Genomic DNA, 17,386 nt, shown 5'->3' with positions numbered 1-17,386 from the left:
CCCTAGAGGTGCACCGGCGCTAACTTGTGCTGGGGGTGTGATGCCCCCAGTCACGGCGTATAGATTATTTTGAAAAATTTAAAGACGGTACAAACACGACGCAAATTCATTATAAACTTCGACGAGTTCGTTCAAACTTAAATATATTTAAAAAAACTATTAGGGACCGTCACTCGCCGTCTTCATCGTCGCTCCTCACCGTCTGCCTCGCCGCTCCTCGCCGCCCGTCGCCCGCCCTCGCAGTTCTACATGCCGAGGAGGCTGTAGAACCGCGTGTAGTCGCCGTCGTCCCCGCTGCATCCCCCCCGGTTGGCGCGGCGGGTAGAACAGTCCGGGGGCGTCCTCGTCGTCGTCGCTGTCGAGGATGACGACGCCGTGCTCGTCCTCGCGCCCGCGCTTGCGGGCTTCGATCTTCTGCAGGGCCCGGCGCTACCGGACCATCTCGTCACGGAGGTATTCGTCCCGCGCTCACTGCATGGCGTCCTCGTCGGAGAAGCCGCGCCGGGCTATCTCCTCGTACTCCGCGGGAAGGCTGGGCTTCGGCTTGGGCTCGACGAGGACGAAGCGGCCGGATGGGGTGAGGGGTGGAGTCGCCGATGTGGACGCCGGAGCTGCGGGTGCGCGTGCTGATCGGCGTGTCCTGGGGCTCCGGCTTGACAGGGCGAAGGCAGGGAGAGCCCGACGAGCGGCCGGATGAGGAGGAGGACGCGCCGGGTCACTCCATACGCCTTGGTGTCCAGGAGCTCCCACGGCAGCGTGAAAAGATTGGGGGAGCGGGGTACTCGAGGCGCGGCGTGGTGCCGCCCTCGATGGACTCGAGGACGGCCTCCAACGTGCGGCCGGGTACGCCCCACCACCGGTGCCGGCCCTCGAAGTTGAGCCTGCCGGAGGGCACGACGCCATTCGTCGCCTCGAGCTGCTCGGCTTGTCGGAGGCGGAAATAGGGCTCCCAGAGCGGGCTGTCGGGGGTGTACAATGGGCCTTCCCTCGTCGTCGAGAGGCGTGGCGGGCGAGGGGACGCGCGTCGTCCGGACTTCACTGCGCCGCCCGTGAGGCATCAATGGAGGCTGACCGGCGCGGCAGCGCGCGCAGCTTTGGCATTGATTCACCGCGGGAAACGAGGCGATGAGGACGACAAAGCGGCGAGAAGAGAGTCGAGTCGCTGATGCGGTTGGCCCAGGGCGCTTTCGCGCCAAAAAATATTCGCCCGGCACTCCCGAGCACCCCCAGCGCGTCGGGTTCGGGTTCGGTCCGCCGGCGTCAATTTCGACCTGAGCCGGCAAAAAATGGGCCCTTGAAAATGCGACTGGGCCGACTTTTTAACATCAACGATTGAAAAGTCATGTGAGGAGCCTTGTTGGGGGCGCTGCTGGAGATGCTCTTAGGTATGAGTAGCGGGCACGTGCAATTGTTTAATGGCGAACATGTCAAACCGGAGATATGGTTGCAGTACTGTATAATCAAAGTCTGGCTGTCTGTCTAAAGCGGCAAAGCTAGTTTTGTTCTAGCACCGGATTGCCATCAGATTAAGAGGAGGGCGTACGGAAGAGCCGAGACGCTTCGAGAGGCTGTCTGCGCCAGCTCAGCGCGGCCCCATGCATGGCGCATGCACGGTCGGTATTTTGTCCGGATCCTATGCGCTGCTAGTCGTGCCGAGACACCCAGGCAGCATTTTTTGGAAAGCTGTACGTACTCTCACGGTAACTTTCCATTTTCAGGGTGCTACACTGCAGATTTTTTTGTAACATCAGTACAGACACAAGCGCTTATATACACGCGCATATATTTATTTTTATGAACACACATGTATACCCTATTTTTATGAGTATCTTCAAAACACTGAACCCACATATCATCTTGAGATTTAAGGGTCTGTTTAGTTGGAGACTAGTGTGGCCAAGCCAAAATGTGGCTAGCCACACAAGTATGGCAAGCCACACAAGTGTGGCTAAGAAATTGGACGCCAAACTTTGACAAAAGTTGGCGAAAACATTGTCTCTTTGACAAGTGGGTCATAGGGGCAATAAAGTGTGGCAAATCAAAGTGTGGCAAAACCAAACACATGCTTGGCAAACTGTGGTTGCCAAATTTTGACTTACAAATTTTGACTTACAAATTGTGACGGGGAACCAAACAGCCCTTTAGGTGTATGTGTTGGCCTTTTGGCTATTCGTTTGACTTCAACCTCGTTGACTCCCGGAAGTTGCCAGGGGTGACTGTTCTCTTTTCTTTTGCGAGGCGTGGGTGATTAATCTCGAAGGACCGTCATGCTCCACAACGGACACAGTAGTTAGCACCTTTTTTTTTTTTGCGGGTAGTTAGCACGTATTGTTGCACGTTAAACATATACAGATGTCGTCCTCTTTTATGTCGAGGAAAAACGTCAACATGTCGTACCGTGTTTGATTAGAATTAAAGCTCCAAACTGGACGTATGACGTGTCACATTTCATTTTTTCTTTGAGAGAGAAGGGACCAGTCCAGCCTATGTATATCTCGTGAGCGAGAGGGCCATTGCCACTGGTGTCTATGGCATATCTTGTGCAATAACAAGAGATCCATATGTACCGGCCAGGAGGAGGCCAGGACGTGGGTCACCGCGGGTGCTAGACATCTGAGCATCATCATGTCGCGAGAGTAATTCGTTTGCACCTTTTGTTGATGGGCTATGTTGTAAGGCCGGTTCTCATGTACTCAAAACTCTCCTTCTTAATTAATGAATGAGGCAAATTTTTTGCCTCTGTTTCAAAAAAAAAAAGATCCGGCGCCATACTGATTGGTGCAAGTGTCGACAATGAAAGCGTCCAACCTCCAACCCCACCGGACAAGAGCGAGAAACAAACCAGCACGTGATCAATCTTCTCAAAAAGCGTTCTCCATATGTACCGGCAGAATTAATTTCTGCGCGTTAGCCTATTCCTCACACGACTAAGCTTAGAAATAGCAAAGTCACAAGACTAAGGTTGGTCATAGTGGGGAGGAACTTAGAAGTAACATCACACACTTTAATATAATTTTGCTTATGTGACACATATGTAATAAAGAGAGAGGTGCTAGCTAAGTTACCGGAACATCACACACTTCAAAAAACAATAAGTCTATAACCTAATAAATACATCGTTGCATGACACTACATAGATGTTCCTACCCACTATGGAGGTAGTAACATAGTCTAGGGAAGTGTGTAAGTTACTAGCTTATATTCTTGCTCATTGTGACCAGCCTAAGAGCTCCTTTGATTCAACGGAATTCTATAAAGTTTTTCGAGCATTTAAAATCTTTAAGAATTTTTCTTACATTGATCCTTTTGGTTAATAGGATTAGATCCCATAGAAATTTTTCTTACGGGGCTTTACATTTCATAGGAAATCTAACATCCACTCCAACTGTTTTTTATAAAAAAAAATTCTTTTTCTATGGCAACAAACACTCCTTGCTAATCCCATAGTATTCAAGTGAGTATGTCACTTCAATCCTATACTTTTTCTATACTCGTATTTTCAGAATCCCATGAATCAACTGAGCCCTACTTTTTCTATACTCGTATTTTCAGAATCCTATGAATCAAATGAGCCCTAGCTTTTAGTAATATGCATGTATACTTTTTTTGAACTGAATATGCATGTATACTTACCTAAAAGCTAGGAACTGGGATACAAATTTAATCATGTCATTCGTACTTGCTTCGTCTGGGTTTATTCGCTCCTCTCATATTTTAGATCAAATTTTGATAATCTATTTTCTAAAAAATAAAAATACTGACCATCTATATAATTAATAACATATGACTTTTATATCTAAAAAATATCATTTTATTTGTATTTGAGAAAGGATTCCCACCATATAATATTATATTTTATTAGTAATTTTACGGTCAAAATTCGACACTAAATATGAGGGGTCTGACAAAGCATGAATCGAGTAATACACGTTTTCTATGAGAATATAACACGCCACGGAAGTTAGGAGGTGCAATGAATCGTCCGATAGGATGTAGACAGCGTCGTCGACAGTGATATGTGGGCAACATCACGCCCCATAAGGCTGCTTGTCGGCATAATGCACTATCGGCTGGTTTCATTGTTTCTCCATTGATGAAGTCAACTCGTAGGTAACTTAGGCAGGGTGGTGCTTCAAGCATCGCGATTTACGTGGAAAGTTAAGCTTCCTGTTGATCATCGCTTGCATTCGTACGGGATCATGTGGTAGCGCATATACACAGTACGTGTCCCTTTTTCCCAGGGCATATCTTATCTTTCTGAGATTTTTTTTCCTGTTTTCTAATGTATCGATCACTTAAATTATCACTAGTTCTGTTTCAGGACCTTGCTGCTGACCGCTGAGTCATCACAAATGACCAGCACAACTTAACATGTAGCAACTCCTGGGGAGACTTAGAAGCGGCAACGAGCTTTGTTGAAAGCTCATGGGTGCAAGAAACTTCGGTGGATTGAAATTGGATGCAAGAAGACTTCGACTTCGACCCTCCGAGGATTTGGATGTATCTTTTAATTCTGTGAAAAAAAATAAGAATATGTATTGTTTAATATATAGTTTTTGGCATTTTCTCAACAACAAAAATAGTAAAAATAGTAGATGTCTTTGTGGGACCTCTAGGTTTCGAGGTGCTCCATTGTCATCATAGCATCATTCTCCGCTGTACAATTATTCTGTGTACGCATGTTGCTAACCGTTACACACGCAGTTAAGTTTAGGGTCGCTACAACGCATGGACGCAAACGGATGCGGGTTTAGCAGTTTAGGTTGCCAGTTCAGCTGTTGTCCACTCATGTTCATGCCAATCTAGGCGATACACCCAAACACCCATTTGGTCCGCCTCGGCCGTTGTTTTTGCCAAATTTTCTCAAATGACATCCTATACATATAAATTCAATGAACAAATAAAAATTAACCGTTGACATGAGTAAACAAATAGTCACACAGTTTTTCACAACACAACCAATAAACATGGCATAGTTACAACCAAATGAACTTAAAATTGTAGCAAATATATTGAAAGAAAAAGAGCAAATAAATTGATCCATTGGTTTCCTATTTAAGTCCAGGCATGCTCAATCAAATCATTTTGAAGTTCAATGTAAATTGTCTAATCACACATTTCTTGATAAAATTGGGTCAACTATGCATACATTGCTGATCCATACTCAAGCTCAACATTTTCACCCTAATAATCCCACCTTGGTCAAAGAGGTTGTCATCATGCTCATCCTCTACGATCATGCTGTGCATGATCACACAACATATTATCACCTCCCACATCTTCTTGGGGCTCGATGTTCTAATAGGGTACCGAACAATACCCCATCATGACTGGAGCACACCAAAGAACACTCCATATCCTTCCTAGCACTCTCTTGTTATTGGCAAAACCTAGCCTTCTACTCCCCTATGGGCTTGGAGATTGTCTTGACAACCGTAGGCAACTGAGGATAGATACCATCAGCTAAGTACTATCCCTTATTGTATTGATGGCCATTTATGTCAAACTTGACATCTGGAGATTGGCATTCCGAAAGCCTAGCGAACACCGGAGAGCATTGAAGCACGTTGATGTCATTGTGAGAACCTGCCATGCCAAAAAGAGTGTCAAATCTAGAGATCTTGTGATACCACGGCTTCAAGTATGACCGTAGAAGCTTAATACCCATGCCAAGCAAATAGGTAGTTCTTCCACTCCCAATGCATAAAATCTATGCTTCCAAGTCCGTGGAAAGCACCTCAATTCATTGATTGCTATCAACGAGTTGTATTCGCAACATTTGGTCCTCTCAAGTACGCCAGGCCAAATACTCCAACCAAGCTTTGGAGAACCTTCACAATGCCTCAAGGCACATGGACTCACTCATGCAGACATACTCATCCACAAGATCACTAGGCACATGCAAGCATCCGAACAACTACAATACATTTCTGATAAGAGGAGAAGCCAACCTTTCTAAGGGCACCCAACTTGCATTTGAAGTAATTAGCACACCCATCACTACCTCCTGGACTCATTGTCGTACAATGAACATAGGATGTTGTTAAAAAACTCATCCGAGTTATCCACGATTGCTCCCTCGGAGTGCTGAATACGTACCATATGTGGGCATGGAGGAACCTCAGCCGGAAAAATGATTGAACACCTTGTGAGCGGCATCGGAGGCTGACGTCGGTACCATCCTTGGATCACGCAGCAAGCCTGTCCAAGCACGTGCCCTCCGGCATTATCTGTGTGTGAGAGCCTGGCTTAATAGGAATGATAGACTACTCATATCAACAAGGAATTCCTTCTTTTTTGGGAGCCCATTCGAAAGAACTCCAAAGTTAAGCGTGCTTAGTTTGGGGTAATTCTAGGATGGGTGACCGACTAGGAAGTAGCTCCCAAGTGCACATGAGTGAGGACAAAGTGTGCAGAAAAGACTAGTGTTAGTCTGTGGGGCCAGTCTTGATCTCGGCAGGCGTAACAGGGCGTTACAGTTGGTATCATAGTCGACCCTCCCAATTACACGGGCATGCGCGGTTCAGGTGCGCGAGCATGTGGGGCATGGTGCATGTGGCCCGTTGTGGCACACGGCATGGCACATGTGCTGGACTGGACGCACATACGTGTGCCAAGAGGAAACGTTCCTAATGGGCCGACGGGGACGTCGGTTCCTTTGAGTGGGGGTGTATGTGAGAGCCTGGCTTAATAGGAATGATAGACTACTCATATCAATAAGGAATTCCTTCTTTTTCGGGAGCCCATTCGAAAAGAACTCCAAAGTTAAGCGTGCTTGGCTTGGGGTAATTCTAGGATGGGTGATCGACCGAGAAGTAGCTCCCGGGTGCGCATGAGTGAGGACAAAGTGCACAGAAAATACTAGTGTTGGTCTGTGGGGCCAGTCTTGATCCCGCCAGGGGTAACAGGGCGTTACATCATGGAGGAAGAGGGGGTGTGCCGAGGGATGTTGGCAACCCGGGGGAAGGAGTGCTTGGTATACTCGGATGGCGACGAGAGAAGGGCCACAACGCTGGTGGTTGCCACGGTGAGCAGCGATGGTGGGGCATTCAGTGGATGCGGTCGCAGGGCTCTGGGTGGTGTTAAATTAGCCGAAAATGGGTGGTGGCGGTGACGAGGCCGTGGAGTTGGTGCGGAGGAGGGAGGGTCAACAATGGCTATTGTGCCACAGACGGGTGGGCCAGGAGGACAAGAGGAGGGAACTGCGGGCGTTCACGTGGATGCAAACATGGCCCAAATTTGTGCCGGAAATGGGCTATGGCAGACAAAAAAAATGGACGCTTGTCCATTTACGTCGGCACGTTGGCAGTGATTTTTGTCTGTGCCGACCCGAGCGGACGAAATGCGTCCCTGCGTTGGAGCTGTCCTTAGTGCTCCAATATTTCTAGAGGTCGTGTCAAAATTAGAGGATGGAAAATTGATCCAACGGTACGTCTAGAAAATAAAGAAGATATGTGATTGTTTGTTTCCACTCTCGTAAGGCTTCTACGGCTTCAGCTTTCTCTCCCTTGACCTTCATCGTTGATTTTGTGGATTCGTCTGAAATTGGCCCGCCGCTCTAATGAGGGGAGGGGAATTATGGTGCCTCTGCTCTGGCTAGTAGATATGTTAGGGTTTTAGGCCTCGCATGTATGGTGTTTGGGCGTATGGCAGGGTGTTGTCTTCGAGTCGGTCTGATAGAGGCGAGGGTCTCCTTTCTTTCGATGATATGATAGCTATCGATTTGGTGGAGCCTACTTTGATGATCCGACTACAAACGTGCACGACGTTGCGCCTTAGCAATCGCTAAACCAATCTCCTAAGGTTACTGACGATGTTGGAAGCACGATCAACCTGACCACGAAGGTCAATTCCTGCACGTAATCGAAGAACAAGTAAGAATACGATAATGCAATATGAATATTGCGAATATAGATGAAGTATTGATAAAGGTGGGGATAAGAAAGTGGTCTTGGTTTGGTCGTTGGACACAAACGAGGTACACAAAGTTGCAATGACTAACTTTTAACTAAACAAATCCCAAGCAAAAAGCTACTAGATGGATCTACTTATATAGGAGCAAGGGGTGGCGGCCAAGGAGGTGGCAGGACGTTCCAAGGCAGCCAAAAACTAACCCTAGGCCATAGAAGGCCCATGGGCCCAAGTGGAGGTGATGCAACACCTTTGAATTTGTAGTTTGACTCAGATCCTGCTGTAGCGTCAGATTGTTTCGTCAATATGTCAACGCTCGGGACGATTTTGAAGGTGAATCCAATTGGGTTGGAAAGAGCATGAAATCTACTTTCAACAAAAAAAGAATCACCCAATTCGGAGTCCGGATGAAAGAGTTCTTGGCATTTTGAGTTCGGTATGTCTGTGTAGTCCGAATCTGAGTCCAGAACGTGTGGAACTTGGACTCTATTATCTCTTGGCCTAAAAGTGACGTGAGATGACTTTTTGAAAAGCACCTAAACTTCTATTTTCCCTTATCTTTATATGTGGATTGTATAAATGTCCCATACACATGCAATTAGACATGGCACAAAAGTCTATGAAGTATTTTTGTCCTAGATACCATAAATAAATTATTGCATAGTTTGCATTACAAATCACCTCACGAATATGCATGTATGCAATATTTTTGGTCGTTTTCAAGGTAGTCATGTCGTGGTCACGGTCTTCTGGGCCATGACCCTTTCTGAGTTCATATGTCAGAACAAATTAGAAAGAGCTCCAACATAAATTTCTTCATACTACTCGAGGCGATAAGGTTAGGGTTTCTCGTTGTACATACGCGATGACGTGATTTAGTTGTCTGGTTCTTGAACCAATTTAATGGTTCAAAAACAATGATTTCACTTTCTAAACATTGGTCCTTAGGGGCACCTGCACGAAGATTTCCAACAATCATCGAGAAGTTTAGGCCAGCTCCCATATGGGAGCAATGGCAAATCAGCGGCTAGTTCTGGTTGTGGTTCGGTAGTCCATCAGTCTAGATGTATTTTTTATTATGTTTGGGGTGCTTTGTATTTCTTCTTGAACTTTATAATAGACCAGGTTTTCTTTTGCAAGAAAGAATTATGAAGGGAAGCTAATACTCTGTGCAAGAACTACTTTTTGCATGTAATTTTTTTGACCAATTCATCTTCTGTCATGATAGTAAAAGGAACACCAGGAATAAAAATATTACACACTGTTTTGTAGACCACCTAGCATTGACTACAAGCACTAGAGTGAGCCTAAGGCACGTCGTTGTCATCGCCCTCCCTCGGGCGGGGCCAAACCTTTTGTAGTAGACAGTCTGGAGGTTGTCGTGCTAAGGTCCCACATGACCAGCGCACCAGAACAACTACCATCGATGAAGAGAAGTGTAGATCAAAAGAATGCAACATATAGACAAACGAATGAAGACTGGATATATGAAGATCTACTGAGGACCGGCACAAACTGAATACCACGAGATCCGCAAGAGACACACCTCCACACCCCCTTCGGCGATGATAGACACATTGTCGGGAGGGAGACTACGTGGGAAGGACCTTATTCCATCTTTAGGGAGCCGCCGTTGCCTCAGCCTTCCTACATCTAGACCTGTTATAAGCATGCATGCTTGAGTTCGGTTTCCATTGGTCGAGATGGTGACGCAGGGCATGTGAAGGAGTAGTAGATGTCAAAACTCTATACAATTGTCTTCTTCTAAACTTTTTATGCCTTCCTTTTTGCCCTTGGAGCTTTTAAAAAACTCTATTTAATTTTGCAACAATTGAAATGGATGTAAAATTAGTGTGGCCACGGGTAAAATGCGTCTTTCCCCTACTTGCATCCTAAGAGCAATTTTACTAGAGTTGTCAAAATGGCTAAATCGCCACAATAACCGCCTCGAACCCAAGAAAAGGGTCTACCTCACTCACCATATTGCTCTCTGCCTCCATAATTTTTGTAGGAAGCTCCAAATAGTGGGGCGGAGTCTTCATATTTTTAGAATGTTCACGAGGGTGAAACTTCATCCGTTTTCTTCCTCTCCTGCCAATGTCAGTCGTTCGTATGACTCCTATGGTAGCGGTTTCCACCAGTAAAAGCACCCATTAGTGGTTGCTGCCTACCGGCACGCCTTTCCTGCCTTGTTTCTCGCTGGAGTGCGCCCTTTTCAGGTCATTTTTCTGCCAGAGCGCGGCTATATAAACTGATACTCTCCACTCACCGCCACATTCAATCATCTTCCCCTTTCCTACTGACTATATTACTCTATACCTTTCTTGTGTTATGTCACGCTCGGACCCTTCTCATGGACCTTCCTCAACAAGATCGAAGAGGAGCGCATCGAACGAAAGTTCTAGGAATTACTATGATGGGTCCAAGCCACCGTGTTCCGAGAGATTGAATTAGGCGTTTGGGCCAAGCGTCTCCCTGCTTCCCGCCGGTACCTCTCCTGTGTGATGGAAGCCATCTTGGATGAAGTAGAAGCCACAATCACTATGGCTACAAGACCGTGTCCCTCGCCCGCACCCAAGAAGCCTAATGGTACCTCGACCACATCAAAGCACATGTGGAAGCACTTGAAGCCTCGTCTTCACGTGAGGACACTTTCAAACAGAGGAGGAAGCTGATGAAATAAAATCATGTTTCAAGTTGCTCTGTTAATTTTGATTAGTCATTCTAGGTCAACTTTTATTTGTCGGTCTAGGTCAATTTCGATTTCCATGTGATGTTCAACAATGCAATATAATTTTCAATGCAACGTCCAATTTCTTTATGTGCGGAAAGAACATAGACATTGACAAATGGATCTGCAAAATATCGAATTCGAGTCATGGGCCTCTGCTTGCGCACAACTTTCACAGCCTTCAAATATTATGGAGCACACCCCAAAACGATTTTTCGAGGCTGCAAATAAGGCACACCTGCTACAATTGTTTTAAGAAAACGACGAGCCGCAATAGCTTAACATGCATATTATGGCATGTATAGTGCTTAATAATGTCTTATCTTAAACCTGCCATGCAACCTAGAGATAACAATAACAATATTATGAACCATTACTTATCTCTTAGTCTTATTAGTAACTAGATATTTCTAAATATATGATGAGATATTATTACAAAAATATCATTTCTTAATAAAGAGAAAACATATTTTTTTCTTCCGATGCATCTTTACTGCTCCTCAGCATCAAGTTACCATTTTAAAAAAGACTTGTAAAATGTTCCTAATGCTGGTTTACTGCTCTTCTGATCGTAAAAAAGGGCAAATTTTGAAAAAAAATCTGAACTTTTTTTGTAAGCCAAAAAAAAAAATCCGAACTTCTTTACAGCAAATATTGTTGAATGTTCTGCATACATCTAAATTTTAATTAAAAAACATTCCTAATGCTGGTTTTCACGAACATTTACACTACATAGAACACTCAACAATACTTCCTCCGTAAAGAAATATAAGAGCATAGTTATTATAAAAAACATTCAGAGTTTTTCACTATTCATAAGGCTGCACCTGAGCTCGAGATCATAAGCTCCATGTGCGAGCTTGCTTTAATCGCCATTTTCTCCCCAAAATAAAATTGTGATTTTCTCAGCAGTTTAGGATTCCTAGTTCTTTCCACCTTACCGGGACCCACTACTCATGCCCCACCGTGTCAGCGTCCCAGCCCCCTCCCCAGCCCGTCACCTCAGCGAGCTCCGCTAGATATTTTCCGACACTGCTAACTCACTGCCCAGCCGGTCCCACGTCCGAGGCCCGCCACCTCAGCGAAATCATGGCGCGGCACGTGGAAAGAGAATGCCGTGCTCTCGGTGTTCGGCACGGCGCAGCGGATCGGCCTCCTCCTCCTCCTCCTCTCCCTCGCTTTCTCCCATACCCTCGCAGTCGCAGCCTCGCTTCGGATTGCATAAGCTAAAGCGCGCGGCGATAAGAAGCGGTAGACCCTCTCGCTCTCCCGCCTTTTGACCCACCTCCGCCGCCCCTCCTCCCTCCGGCATCGCGGGGTTCTCTGCTCGGGTGGTGTGGCGTGGCGTGCCGGGCGCTGGCCATGAAGGACAACGGAGGGGCGAGGCAGCCCTGGCCGTGCGACTACTGCGGGGAGGCGGCGGCGGCGCTGCACTGCCGGGCCGACGCGGCGCGGCTCTGCGTGGCGTGCGACCGCCACGTGCACGCCGCCAACGCGCTCTCGCGGAAGCACGTGCGCGCGCCGCTCTGCGCCGGGTGCGCGGCCCGCCCGGCGGCTGCGCGCGTGGCGGCCGGGGGAGGCGAGCCGGCGTTCCTCTGCGCGGATTGCGACGGAGGTTGCGAGGGCGCGGCGCGCGTGCCCGTGGAGGGGTTCGCGGGCTGCCCCGCGGCGTCCGAGCTCGCCGCGTCGTGGGGCGTCGACCTCCTCCCTGGCGCCGGTGGCGCCGCCGCGTTCGGTTGCGGCCTCGGCGGCGGCGGCGACCAAGAGGATGAGGACGCCTTCTTCTTCTCGTCCTTGGACTACTCCATGCTGGTTGACCCCGAGATGCGCGACCTCTACGTGCCCTGCAACCCGCCGGAGGTGGCCGTCTCGGCAGGCGGCGGCCGGCCCCTCAAGGGGGAAGCGCTGTGCCACCAGCTCGCGGAGATGGCGCGGCGAGAGACGGAGACGTCGCAGCCGCAGGGGTACTCGGATCTGAGCCCCAGGACTCCTCGTCGGTCCTCCGCCGGGGCTAGCGGGCGCTTGCCTGACAAGCAAGCTCCCCCACCGCTGCCTCCTGCTCCGGAGGTGCCGTGTCCGTACACGTCCCTGCTGATGATGCCGTCAGCTCACTGCGCCGAGCTTATCGGCAACGACCGCCTCCGTGATGACGACGAAGAGCAACTTCGATGGGAGTTCGCCCCACCCTCATCAGTGCCACCCACCCAGGTAAAAAAAACATGAGAATGATATGCAAACAAATAAATCAATTGTTGGTATTCAGACAATTTACATGTCAATTGTACTAATCAGATGTTTTGTTGGCGTCTTTATGAGTGACTAAATTAGTTGCATTGCCTTCAGGTAGCTGCATCGTGGTAGCCAAACACACATTAACATCACATGTTTTGTAACACTACTCGGTCACGACAAATGTTCTGATCTTAATTTTCTGAGCAAACAACAATAGATCATCAAACAGGTTTGTTGAAGGCTACATGCTCGTTGCCACTTTGTGCAGTTCCCGGTTAATCCATTGATCATTCAGATCATGGAATGCAATCATGAATTCATGATCTCTGGTAGGTCATGGAAAACCTATTGGCGTTCAGATGAATAATAAGGTGCCAGTTCCAAAGTCATCGGAATTTAGCGTCCATTCCTTTGTACGTGACCTGAGGGTCTCCACTCCTGTGGTTCTCACGGACAATCAGGCTCTAGTTTTGTCCTAGATTTTGTCAGCCAGAGAAGTGATTGATTTCACTAGTTTTGAGTAGAGATAAATTTGCCCTTTATTCGCTCACCATTTATGGCACGGGTCTTTCAACTTGAAAGGCGAGTAGAATGCAGTTGCCATGGAAGCTCATGGATCGGGTTGTTTTAGGACACTGAATGCGCAGGTTGGCTGATAATGAATGGTGTTTTCTCCTCTACCAACAGTGCAAATTAGACTGGACTTTCTGAGCTGGTGTTGGCGTGTTGCTATCGCGATATGAAGAAGTGTACCTTGTATGATTTGGCACGTTACTAGATTCTTCTGAGTATTTGACTTTTTGAACATGGAATACATCGCCTGATGGTGAACAGTATTTATTCAGTCTGCTGACTACATCGACATTGCTATCTATACAGTTTCCATTTACCTGATAATAGTATTCGGTATGCCTGTGTTTGCTTGTAGAGTTTGCATCGGCAAAAGGATAGGTTTGTAGGAATCACTTCCTTATAATTGGATATGCTTCAAAATCTTCTGACTTTCGTCAATCTTATTCTGGAATGTGCTTATTGTGGAAAGCCCTGACAGTTCACTGCTTGCTATCTGCAGATATGGGATTTCAATTTAGGAAGATCAAGGAACCACAATGAAAAATCTGCACATGAGATTGGATTTGGTTCAAACAATGGAGGCTTTATGATCAAGAGTTATAGTGACATGCTCAAGGAGATTTCTTGTGGGACAACGAAAGATCTGGAAGATATTTATGACTCAGGATATGGTGCAGCTGCTGAAGATATCATGTCAACAAATATTTGCCAAGTGCCATCCAAAAATGTAAGTTATTCCTCCCTATGTCTATCCACTACATTCAGTATGCAGAGGCCAAGGGCGTTCACCCTCCTTTTGAAAAAAAATAAAATCCACGGCATAAAGTGCATAATGTGACACACCACGATGTTGTTAATAGCCCGTGCATTTGCATCGACAATATCTCACATGCATCATGCAAATTTTTAATATTTTCAACGCAGTGCTATAACCTCATACCTAGCAGCAAAGTCTAAACATGACTGCTAGGATATGCCTTGTTTACAAATACAAGGAGTCCTCTAGTTTGCAGTCAGCTGTTATTGGTTTTTATTCCTTTGTAAGCAACAGGGATAAAAGCCACGTGCATTAGATAATCCAGATACCAGGCAATTAGTTAAGGGTAATTTTATTAGCTGTTGATCAAAATTCAATGTTGACAAGATACTGAAAAGGAACTGCTCGACCTGAACCTGCTTACAATGTGCATATTCATGAGGATACATCCCATCCGCGCACTGTCGTTCCTCTTAGCTATTAACTTTCCAGTTGACAATGTAACAGATCTTTCACTGATGTTGATGTGCCACTTCCTCTTCAGTGTGTTCAGGCTGCTGTGTTTCTAATTCAGTCTTATCTTCTTTTTTGGGGGGCAAACATCTTATCTTTGAAGTGGCTGTTCTTGTGAAAGTTGGCTATATGGTCCCATTTAGTGTGAACGCTTTTAGGTGCTCTCAATCACGCTGATAGTTATAGGCCACCATACAGATCCTTGTTCCATGCTCCTTTGGTCCACCAATTCATGGGTCATCTTGTTTCTTTGTGAAACATCAAGGGGCAATTTTGTCAGCCCTGATAATTTGCTGTATATAAAGGCCCACCACGTGTTATTTGTTTTGCATCATTGTAGAGAAGTAGAGTCTCCATCAGTGAAAATTTCTGTGTCTGCTCTTGCAATTGTGATATGTTTGTTTGATATAGTTCTCGTCCTTTTTTTTTTTCCTTTGCAGGTTAGCACAGCGAGCAACAAGCGAATGAAGGTAAGCTCATGCACCTCGACGATGGATGGCCCAACAACCTCCGGGAGCCATGTGCCTGCTTCTGGGACCTTGGGGAGCTCTTCCCATGACAGAGGAGCAGCTCCCACTAGGGAGATCTCCTTTGGCGATCAAAGGATCGTCCCGACTGGAGCTGAGAAGCCTGCCGCAAGGATCGACAGCGAGACGCTCGCGCTAAACAGGGATAGCGCGATGCAGCGGTACAAAGAGAAGAGGAAGAATCGCAGGCATGAACCGATGAACAGCTAACCCGTCTTCTTTTACTCCTCATAGACGGTTGCAATTTTCTCATGCGTTTCTGGTGCTCCCTGCAGGTACGAGAAGCACATCCGGTATGAGTCCCGGAAGCTGAGGGCGGATACCCGTAAGCGGGTGAAAGGCCGTTTTGTCAAGTCGAATGAAGCGCTCAGTGCCGGCAGCAATGGCGGATGAGCTAGCCTTCTTCCTTGCTCGCAGCACGGAGATGGCATCCTGCGCTGCACCTAAGCATGATGCCGTGCATTGCTCAGCTATTTTTTGTGTCTCATCATTTTCAGCATCGTGATCCAGAGGATCATTTCACGGTGTGTTTCTTTTGTAAGAGACCTCCCCTTTTCTCCTCAGAACACATAAATAGCCAGCTTAATTTTACAGTATGGTATATACGGTGCATATATGCGTCTCATCTTTCATGCTCATGATTTTATGAATGGATACTGCTGCTTAACCTACCAACTAGTAATTGAGATCCAAAAGGACAAACAATGTACTCCCAAGAACTTTACATGATCTGATGATATTAACTTTTGAACATATCAAGGTGCTGCTAGGTCTTACTCCTAACTGACTGGTCAGTGTCTGGCCGGCGTCCTGGGGTAACGGGAGAGTGCGCAGGCACTGCCGAGAGAGAGGAAGGCGGCCAAGGAGAGCGCGAGCGCGACGGCACCGGCGTCGCAGTACCTCCGGTAGAGGCGGCACACTGCGTACCACCCGCTTGTCTTGTTCCCCCACATGGCCACCGACCCGATGGCCCCTGCGCCCGCCGTTGCCGCCGTCTGTAGGTTCACCACCAGCTGCACGCAACAAAGCAGATATAACAACGATGCCGTCCGTCAGTCGAGATTGACCAGGGTGCACGAACACAGATGCATGGACGTATGGTCTACTAGCTTAGATGGATATTTTTTTCCTTGCCGTACGTAACGTTACCTGGTCCACGGTGTGCAGCCAGCGCTTGCCGATGAGCTTCTTGACAAAGATCGCCGTGAGCAGCGAGTAGGCTGTGCAGAAGAAGTTGGTCGCCACGAATGCCCTGCTCACCCACGAAACAAGAACAGGTCAGACATCGATTCGCTGGTTGCAGAAGCACACGGGAGATCGAGACCAATCGATCTAACTAGCGAGTGAACGAAGGAAGGAGCATGCGCTAGCTGCATGCCGAGAGATTGGTGATGGTACGTACACCCAGACGTCGAACATGGTGAAGTTGACCTCCACCCCCCAGCGCTCCTGCCGGTTAGTGACGACGAGGACGGCGGCGGCGAGGGACGCAACGGCGGCCCCGACACGCAGCGCCACGGTGGTCGTGACGTGCTTCGCGGAGGCCACCTTCATCGTCGCCGCGTCCTGCGACTCCAGCTCCACTATGGTGACGGAGGCGCGACGAGTCCTATGCGGCGGTGTCAGCCCACGCGCGCCGGATGAAAAACCGATCGGGAAAAGAGAAGACCTGGAGGAATTATGGTTGAATCTATATATGGACAGATGATGCTTCTTTGCAAATGTCTGGGGAGACTTGGCCGTAACCTAATCCAAATGAGTCCACCGGAGGTACGACTCTACGTACCTTCTCCAGCTTCATTCAGCACAAACTGAATTCAAATGCCAAGATGCAAATATCTCCTGAATTTTTATCCGGATTTTTTTCCAGCAACTTCCAATCTATTCATCTTCCAAAACGTGCAAAACACTATTGCATCATGATCAGCCCAGGCGTCCCCTCGCGTCGCCCCCGCGGGTGACCCGGGGGGAAACCCTAGCCGCCCCGCCTATCGTCGACGGATGCGGCTGGATGGTCGAACGCAGGGCGGTGGCGCTGTCTGACGCCATGGTGGCGTCGACGACAGGCTGGCAAGGTTTGCGCCAGTCCTTGCTATGGAGATGGATCAGTGGAACACGGTGGTGGCGGGCTCGGTGAGTGGG

At 47.7% G+C, this 17,386-nt stretch overlaps 2 protein-coding genes across 2 annotated transcripts; one reads left to right on the top strand and one right to left on the bottom strand.

Annotated features, from left to right (window-relative positions):
- The first annotated feature begins 11,840 nt into the window (after positions 1-11,840).
- Positions 11,841-15,876, top strand: LOC123158040 (zinc finger protein CONSTANS-LIKE 14). Its single transcript, XM_044576183.1, has 4 exons — positions 11,841-12,850; positions 13,947-14,174; positions 15,158-15,432; positions 15,520-15,876. Exons 1-4 carry the CDS (start codon positions 12,005-12,007, stop codon positions 15,635-15,637), a joined length of 1,467 nt encoding a protein of 488 aa, XP_044432118.1. The 5' UTR covers positions 11,841-12,004; the 3' UTR covers positions 15,638-15,876.
- A 60-nt stretch (positions 15,877-15,936) lies between these two features.
- LOC123158041 (CASP-like protein UU-1) lies at positions 15,937-16,960 on the bottom strand. The gene is made up of 3 exons (XM_044576184.1): positions 16,647-16,960; positions 16,394-16,496; positions 15,937-16,257 (listed from the first exon to the last, which is right to left on the bottom strand). Exons 1-3 carry the CDS (start codon positions 16,796-16,798, stop codon positions 16,036-16,038), a joined length of 477 nt encoding a protein of 158 aa, XP_044432119.1. The 5' UTR covers positions 16,799-16,960; the 3' UTR covers positions 15,937-16,035.
- Positions 16,961-17,386: the final 426 nt, after the last annotated feature.

Source organism: Triticum aestivum, chromosome 7B (assembly GCF_018294505.1).
Source record: "Triticum aestivum cultivar Chinese Spring chromosome 7B, IWGSC CS RefSeq v2.1, whole genome shotgun sequence".
Taxonomy (NCBI): Eukaryota; Viridiplantae; Streptophyta; class Magnoliopsida; order Poales; family Poaceae; genus Triticum; species Triticum aestivum.
Note: the sequence above shows the minus strand (reverse complement) of the source record. Positions and strands in the feature narration are given on the sequence as shown.